The sequence below is a fragment of the Trichechus manatus genome, unplaced genomic scaffold, assembly GCF_000243295.1.
Source record: "Trichechus manatus latirostris isolate Lorelei unplaced genomic scaffold, TriManLat1.0 scaffold00093, whole genome shotgun sequence".
NCBI classification, from domain to species: domain Eukaryota; kingdom Metazoa; phylum Chordata; class Mammalia; order Sirenia; family Trichechidae; genus Trichechus; species Trichechus manatus.
The window spans coordinates 4,687,832-4,697,216 of NW_004444029.1; the positions used below are offsets into that span (position 1 = coordinate 4,687,832).

The 9,385-nt window shown below is 38.1% G+C and overlaps 1 protein-coding gene across 1 annotated transcript; it reads right to left on the minus strand.

Moving 5' to 3' along the window:
* Positions 1 to 258: 258 nt before the first annotated feature.
* On the minus strand, positions 259 to 2,137 carry LOC101355284 (olfactory receptor 2A25-like). Its single transcript, XM_012557282.2, is given in 3 exon segments — positions 259 to 695; positions 698 to 1,266; positions 2,085 to 2,137. Coding segments are annotated over 3 exon segments (984 nt in total). The 3' UTR covers positions 259 to 333.
* Positions 2,138 to 9,385: the final 7,248 nt, after the last annotated feature.

A 9,385-nucleotide genomic window follows, 5' to 3' on the forward strand; every position in this document is an offset into this window, starting at 1 on the left:
TGAGGGACTAGTGTTTCAAAAAAAAAAAAAAAAACTTTTTGGGCGACATGAGATTGCACATAGCTTGAAGAGGATATTACAGTGTATTTCTGATCCATGGATCCCAAATCCTGGTTCATGGACCAACTGTACCACAATTTGCTACTGATAATACTTGAAGACATAGACTTCTAGAATTAATCTTACATCTACTGAATCAATGTTCAGATGGTGGTGCCAGAGATATCTCTAATTTTAATAAGCGTCCCAGTTAATTCTGACACTGGTTTGGGTTTGCAACCTCTGGAGATAACAGCTTCATAGGTCACTTTCAAATATACTGCTATTATCTTTTCATGAAGCTCTGTCTCTCCTGAGCACTCTCTTCAAGGCATTCTTCACTTCTTTGTTCCTTAGACTATAGATCAGTGGGTTGAGCATGGGATTGAAAAGACTGTGGAACAGGAGGAGATACTTCTTCTGCTCCTTGGGGTTACCATATCTGGGTCCAACATACATGATAATGGCTGTGCCATAAAAGAGTCCAACCACACAGAGATGGGAGGAGCAGGTAGAGAAGGCTTTCCGGCACCCCTCACCTGACTGGATCCTCAGGATGGCACATAGAATATGAATGTAGGACATGACAATGGAGGAGAAGGGTCCCACCAACACAGACACTGCTCCAGCCAAGACCATGATCTCATTAATGTGTCTGCACAGGCAAGTTCGAGAATAGCTATGATTTCACAGAAAAAGTGATTAACTCCTTGGGGTCCACAGAAGGGCAGTGGCAGAAGTAACACTAGATGCACCAGGGGCAGGAAGACTCCTAAAATCCAGGAAGTCACTGCCAGGGTGATACACAACCTCCAGCTCATGATGGTGGAGTACCGGAGAGGGTGGCAGATGGCCATGTAGCGATCATAGGACATCACCACCAGGAGAAGACATTCCGTGTGAGCGAAAGTCAAAAAGAGGAAGGTCTGTGTGATGCAGCCAGCAAAGGAGATGGGTGTGGTGGGACTCAGAAGGTTCATCAGCATCTGGGGCACCGTGTTGCAGGCATAAGACATATCAACGATGGCCAGGTGGGAGAGGAAGAAGTACATGGGGATGTGCAGTCTGGGGTCCAGAGAAATGAGCCCGAGGATGGCCCCGTTCCCCAGCAGGGTGAAGACGTAGAACAGGCAGAGGAGTCCAAAGAGGAGCATCTGAACCCTTGGGCAGAGGGGAAACCCCAGGAGAAGGAACTCTGTGACGGATGTCACATTGTCTCCTATGTCCCTATGAAAGAGGAAATTGAGTTAATGTTAAAAGGTTAAGAGAAGAGTTTAAAAACAAACTTGTGTTAACTTGTTCGTTATTTTTTTTTTGGGGGGGGGCGGGGGAAGGGAAGTGTTCAGAAACACCTGCAGTGAATGTGATGTATTTTTTCATAAATGAAGACTTGATTCAGTAACCTTAAAAATAATTAAAGTATATATGCATATATACACATATGTACTTTTTGTTTTTGTTGTTCATTTTTTTATTTTGGTGAAAATAAACACACCTAAACGTTGACCAATGAAACAACCTCCACATTTACAATTCAATGACATTGCTTACATTTTCCATGTTGTGCCACCATTGTCGATACCCTTTTCCAAAATATTCCGCCACCATTAACATAAACTCAATGCCCTCCCTCCTCCCCCCGAAAAACCTCCTTCATCCCTCTCCCTCCAATTCCTGGTAACCATTAATAATTTTTAGTTTCTATAAATTTGCTTATTTCATTAAAGCGAGATGGTTCAGTATTTGCCCTTTGTGACTGAATTAATTCCCTCACCATGTTTTCCAGGTTCATCCCTGTTGGGGCAAGCATCAGAACTTCATTTCTCTTTACAGCTGCATAATATTCCATGACGTTAATGTTTTTTACAAAGACTAAATTTTCAAATTAGATATTTTGTCACATTAGTCTAATACAAATAAAAATGCAATTTTTATTTGATTCAGTGAGTTACTCCACATCCTTCAAATAAATTTTGCTTTTCTTAGCTTATATTTATCAGAGTTATTTTCTGATTTAAAAAAAAAAAGAACCCTAACTAATATACCTGCAAATGATGTAACCCTGCAGGAGGGATACTCTCGAGCTGGAAGGTGTCATGACGAACAGACACTGTCTTAGTTATCTAATGCTGCTGTAACAGAAATACCGCAGGTGGGTGACTTGAACAAACAGAAATTAATTTTCTTACAGTTTAGTAGACTAGAAGTCCAGATTCAGGGTGCCTGCTCTAGGGGAAGGCTTTCTCTCTCTGTCGGCTCTGGAGGAAGGTCCTCGTCTCTTCTGCTTCTGCTTCCTGGTTTCTTGGAGATCTCCATGTGTCTTGGCATCTATCTTGCCCCATCTCTGCTCACCAGTTTGCTTATCTAATCTTTTTTATATCTCAAAGGGATTGACTCAAGACACACCCTAAAACTAATCCTCTCTCATTAACATAACAAAGACAACCTATTCCCAAATGGGATTATAACCGCAGGCACAGAGGTTAGGATTTACAACACATATACTGGGGGGACATAATTCAATCCATAACAGACTCGAGAGTTAGAATCAGAGAGCACTTTTTTCCTCCATCGGCATTTGCCTCTCACCTGCTGTCTAAACTTCCTACTCCTGCATCTATCCTCACTGCTGCAACAACAGCTCACGAAATCTCTTCTTGTTCATGTTTAAAGACTTATTTTCAGCCTCAAATCTTCTCATTTTTTTTCTTACCTAGTTTTTCACAATTAATATTTAGATGATTATTTATGTGAATGAATAGGTCTGTATGTGTCGTTTAGTTAAAATGGCAAAGTAGGATCAATAAACAGAGAGAAATAGGGTGGATAACTTTATTGGGTTTTGACATGGCATTGAGGGACACACTCTGAGATGCACAGCTTTGGGCACCTTTTCTGCAGACCAGCAGCAGCTGGATGACTTCTGGGAGGACCAGTGCAGAGGGGTTTCTGAATTCACTGAGAGATTGTACTCAGTCATCCTTCTATCTCTGTGACTCCACAATTAACACCTAAGTACAAACATGATCTTATCCTTCTTGCTTCAATTGAACCCAGCTTTTATGCAAATTTATCTTGTTTTGAAGATAGCAAGAATGGACAATAACCCTCAGTTTAAATATACATGAAATTACGCATATAATTTATAAAATTATAAATTTATGCATGTTTAAGTATACATAAAATTATAAGATTGCAAAAATCTTAAACAATCTTCCCATTTGCTTTGGGACTCTCCTATCACTGTTCCAATGCTGTGTCATGTCCAAGCTGGTGGAAATAAAATGATTTACAGGTGTTTATGGATTTCCTAGTATGTAGCTACTGTTGTTCTGAGGGTAGAGATATCATTGAGATAATCTCAGAGCTCAGACTGTTTGGCCTCACAAGACTGCACATAAGCTATAAATAAGCACTGGTACATTTACCCACAGGACTCTGGAAATTCCTCTTTATAGATCTAAACATCTGAATTCTAACTTCATGTGTCAGCTTAAGCCCAGTGTTTTATAACTAAGTGGTAGCCATTTTGTTTGTTTAATACTAAACATTTCCCAGAAAGTCCTTGTAAACACATATTTCTTCACTTTAAAAATGAGTCACTGAAAAATAGCCATTGATAAGTTTTATTCAGATTATACTAGTAGCTAAAACAATCAAAGAGCAGAATTTGAGCATTAAAAGAAAGTAAAACTGTACCTTAGCATGACATGAACTGTGACAGAAAAAACTCAGAGGCAATAAAATCAATGACGCTAAAATAGATTTGACCACCAAAACTCACAAAGACAATTGGGAAACCTGGGGTCTAGAGGTGATTGTTGCATAAGGGCCACGATGAAACTTCATGCCGAAGAGGCAAACGTTTCGACAGTGTGGCTGAATTTCCTGATGAACTGGAAGCCTGCTGCTCATCTGAGAATTGCCAAGGAAGGTCTTGTTCTTCATGCTTCTTTGAGAAGGGAGGGTTTTATGAATTCATCATCTCCACAGGGCGTCTTCCCAATTGTCCTGAGGGCTCTGTGCAGGGCATAAGATAATAGGTCTCACTTGCACCAGCGTGCTCCCTGTAGAGATGTGAAGAGCCCAACCACCATTGTTCTCCTGAGATGGTAGATGGGTGGTGTTTCCTGTGTATTCCTGTTTCTGAGGGAGCCAGAGGAAAAGATATTTTATTGTTTAAGGCAAGAATAGTTTAGTTAGGAATGTCCCCCTTACTAAAAGGATATTACATATGAAAGTCAAACCCCTGGGACCACATGAATACTACAGCTGTCCAAACACATCAGTTAGCCATAGTTCCATAAACTTTTTCATTATTACAGTTCCCAAACATTCTGGAGGACCTTGGGAGGTGCACATACCCATACCTGGTCGTTGCTCGGCAGTGCAATAGATAGTGTGCGCATTCATGTTAGACATCCCCTGGGGCTGGTTCTGATACCTTCTGCATCCTTCCTCCCGGGGAATGGAGCTCTGGGAAGCAGAAGACGGGCTATGGCCCTCTCAGCCCTTGGTATGGACAGGGATGGATTCAAGTATTCTACCTATCAGGTAAGTATATACCTACTATCGAGGTATATACTTGGAGGAGAGCGTTCCAATTCTGTAGGGTGTTATCAACCATCTAGCACCTTAACTCTGTGTGTTTAAGTGGCCATTCCACTGTTATATCAGCCCTGCAATTTCTGAGTAATAGAGTAAGTGTTGGGACCAGTGAATCCCTTGGCCATCTGCCCATTGTCATTTGCTTTGCTGTGAAGCCACTCTTATAAGATACATCTGCTGGAGACAAATTCTCTTAGTTTTCTTTATCTGAGAAAGTCTTGATTTCTCCTTCAATCCTGAAGGATGTATTTGCTGTGTATACGATTGTGTGTTGACAGTTCTATTCTTTCAACACTCAAAAACTATTGTGTCCCTTCCTTCTGGCATCCATAGAGTCTGATGGAAAATCCACTGTCATTAGAATTGTTTCTCTTTATTGGTAAGGTATGCTTTTTCCTCTGGATGCTTTCAAGATTTTTCTTTGTATTTAGTTTTCAGAAGTTTAATTATGATGTGTCTTGGCATGGATTTCTTTGGCTTTGTCTTGTTTGGGGTTCCCTCCACGTTTTGTGTCTGTAGGGTTATGTCTCTTGCCAGGTTTTGGAATTTCAATCATTATTTCTTCGAGTTCTTTTTCAGCCCAACTTCTCTCTCCTCCCCTTCCAGTACCCCAATGCTGTCAAGGTTAGATCTTTCTTACAGTCCCACAATTTTTTGAGCTGCAGTTTTTTTAAGCTGTATTTTTAACTTCTAAAATTGCCATTTCAGTCTTCTTTTCACCTTCTATTTCTTTGCTGAGAATTTCTCTTTGCTGAGGTTCTCGATGTTTTCGTTGTTTCAAGAGTGTTCACTGTTGCTCTTTACGGTCTTGATAAGATAATTCTAACATCCCTGCCATCTTGGTGTTGACATCTATTTGTTTCTTCTCATTCAGTTTGAGATCTTCCTGGTTATTGGTATGATGAGTGACTTTTTATTGAAACTTGGACTTTATGTAATTCTGGTTCTTATTTAAATCTTCTGTTTTAGCTGGCTTTCTCTGACATGACTCTGGCAAGGAAAGTGGGAGGGGTGCTGCCTCATTATTACCAAGTGGAGATAGTATGCAGGTTCCCCATTTCACCCCTATTAACACTGAGGATGAGGGACTCCTAGTGCTTGTTGAGCAGAGGTGGGAGTTCTGGCTCCGCATGTTGTCTCCATTTACACTGCAGTGGGAGTGGTCTTGTTGCCCCTGGGTGATGGTGAAAGGCCTGACTCTCCAGCCAAAAAAAAAACAAAACAAAAAACCAAACCTGTTGCCATCAAGTGATTCCGACTCATAGTGACCCTATGAGACGGAGTAGAACTGCCCCATAGAGTTTCTAAGGAGCGCCTGGTGGATTTAAACTGCCGACCTTTTGGTTAGCAGCTGTAGCACTTAACCACTACCCCACCAGGGGACTCTCCAACAGGCTTCCTCAATATCACCCCATTGGGGAGGGCAAAGACGTATCTTTTAATTGCTGGTTGGAGTAGGAGATCAGGCAACCCCTGTGGTCTCCACTGACCTTGTGAGGGGGTCAGGACTCCTTATTAGACAGCGGGGGTGGATGCTCTGGCTTCTTGATCTCCTCCAGCATCATCTTAGGGGGTCTTGGTTGCCTCCTTACTATCTCATGAGTGTTGAAAACCCTAGACTCCCTCTCAGCATTACTGGTATAAATGAGACTGGATTCATACTTATTTTTTTATGTGATGTTTCCTTGGAGTAAAGTGCTTATTGTCTAAAAGTTTTATGTCTTAGTAGGCTGCCCCTTCATGCTTCTTTGGGTAGGGAAAGGATGCTTTTTGGGAGAGATTTTTTTTTTTTTTTGTTCCCATTGACATTTCTGGGTTGCCAGCCTCTTAAGTCCAAAACTGGAATATATGACGCAAAAAGAAAATAAACACCAGAGAAGTAAACACTGTGTTGTTGAGCTTTCCTGGGGCTGAGGATGGTGGGAATGGCGTGTTACTGCTAAGGGGTACCAGGTTTCTTTTTGAGATGGCGAAAATGTTTTAAAATTGATTATCGTGATGGACACACAACATTGTGAATATACTGAAAACCATTGAATTACACATTTTAAATAAGGGGGATTGTATTTATGTGAATTATATCTCAATAAAGTTGTTAGAAAAAAAAAAAGAGTGCCTTTTCTCTAACAGTTGATATCAATCATGTTGATGAGGAATGTGGGGAGGTGAAAGAGTTGGCCTAATTTGTAGTAGGATTTCATATATGAAAGATCCTTAGTTACTGATTTTCACTGCCTTGTCTCTGAGGAGCAGCTCCTTTTCTCTATTTATCTCCTCACCCAGAAACAATGATTTCCTGAATTCCCTGCCTTTATTCCCACTCACATTCATGCTCCTTCCCTGTAGCTGGTGCTGTGAATTACAAATTCTCTGACCTATGTTTTCAATATTTCAGAATTTAGTACGGAACTTTCTTTTTCTGAACAGAGATTTTGTCTGTTTTGTTTAATCCCTCTGATTTCTTTTTCTCTTTTACACTTTGCTTCTATAGACTCCTCTTCCCACTTTCCACACCAATAGGCTTGTAGTGGCAGTAAGAGCTTTAACGGAGAAAAACCTGTTGCCATAGAGTCAATTGGTGTATATTCTTCTATCTTCGGGCAATTTCGAGTTCATGATATTCTCTGCCTTCTCGTATTAAAGTTGTGGTTTATGTATATGCTCCATGTTAATCTTATAGTTTGGGGAGTTTTTTTTTTTGGAGGGATTCAGAGTTAAGCAGCGACCATTATCCTGGGGCTGCTTGTTGAGACTTGATTTTTTTTAAAATTTTTATTATTTCTTTTTTTTGAGACTTGATATTTTCATAAAATTGTATTTTCTTTTATTTTTGTTGCTGGTATGTAAAAGTATAATTGTGTATATTTACTTTGTATCCAACAACATTGATAAATTCACTTATTAGTTATAATAATTTGTAGATTATTTTGTATTTTCCACATATGCAATCATGTCATGCTTGAATAAAGACAATTTTGCTTCTTCCTTTCCAATTTTTATAGTTTTAACTTTTTTCTTGTCTCTACAATACAAAGGATGTCTAGTATGCATTTGAACAGAAATGATCTTAGCAGTTATCCTTGTTATGCTCCTGGTTATGGCTGAAAGTATTCAATAATTCACCACTGAGTATGCCATTAACTGTAAGGTTTTTTTTTTTTGGTAAATATACTTTTCCTGACTAAGAAAGTCTTCTCTACTCCTAGTTCAAGCTTTAAGAGAAGTTTTTGCTTTGCTTTTTTTTTAAATCATGAATGGAGAATTGAATTTTATCAGAAAACTATTTTACAGCTATCTAGACAAACATATATTCTTCCTTTTTGTTAATGTACTAAATACAGTTATTGATGTTTGAATGTTAAACCAATATTGCATTCATGGAATAAAGTATAGTTGCTTGTGATATATTATCCTTTTTATGTATCACTGAGCTCTATTTGCTACTTTTTGTTTAAGATCTTTGTATCTTCATTAAAGATGGAAATCTGTATTTTTCCTTTCCTGTAATATTCTTGTCTGATTTTCATGTCAAGATGATGTTAACTTCAAAAAGTAATTGAGAAGTTCTATTCTCTGAAAAAATTCATGTGAAGTTGGCTAGTATTTATTTAGTACATTCTTAGAGGAATTCACCAATTAAGCCTTCTGATCCTGACATTTTCATTGAGGGAAAGTTTAAATTATGTGTTCTATTTTTATAACAATATGGGACTATTTAGATCTTTATATTTTGTGTCAGTTTATTAAATTGTGTTTTTCAGTTAATCTGTTTGTTTCATGCAAGCTTTACTCTATCTTGTGGTATTTCCTATAATTGATTAGTTAGTTTTATGCATAAACTTTGAAATTTGTAGATATAATCTAGTTATTTTTCTGTTACCAAGGTCTAATTTAATTTCACAGTGTTGTGAGTATGTATGATCAATGATTTCAATTTTTAAAACTAATTAAGACTTACTTTTACGGCCCACAGTAAAGTTTTATTTGGTGGATGTCCTTGGTGCACTTGAAAAATAATATGTATTCTGCAGTTACTGAATGTAGTTTTCCTTATATGCCAGATCAATATGGTTAATTAGATTGTCAGTCTCGTCTACGTCCTTATTATTTTTCACTCCTTACCTACTCATTCTGCCAGTTTCTGAGATACATGAAACACTGCAAATCAAAATGGTGGATTTGTATACTCTTCTCAGTTTTGCAGATTTATGCTTTACAGGTTTGTAACTACATATTGGGTGCATACCAAGTTAGGATTGTTTTATCTACTTTTCTATTGACCTTCCTTATCATTTGAAAATCCCTCTTTATCTTGCATTATACTTCTTTATTTAAAGTCTATTTTGATATTAATTCAGTCACATCAGCTTTCTTTTAGTCATTGTGTGTCTGTGGGTGTATGTGTGTCTCTATATTTAAAATGCACTTTCTCTGTATGTAGCGTTCAGTTGCATTTCTCTTTATAAAATACAATCTGACAATTTTTGTTTTTGAACTTTAGTCTTCAGGCCATTTACATTTAATGTAATTGTTGGAGTGATTGAGTCAAATTTATCATATTCCTCATTATTTTTTATTTGTCCAGCTGCTCATTGTTCTTTTATTACTTCTTTCTTAACATTTTTTAATGAATTACATATGGTTATTCATCTATATTTGCCCTATTATTTATGCTTTTCATAGATGTTCACTTCTTCTTGCATTTTTGTTCTTCCAAATGGAATATTATTTCTTTAGC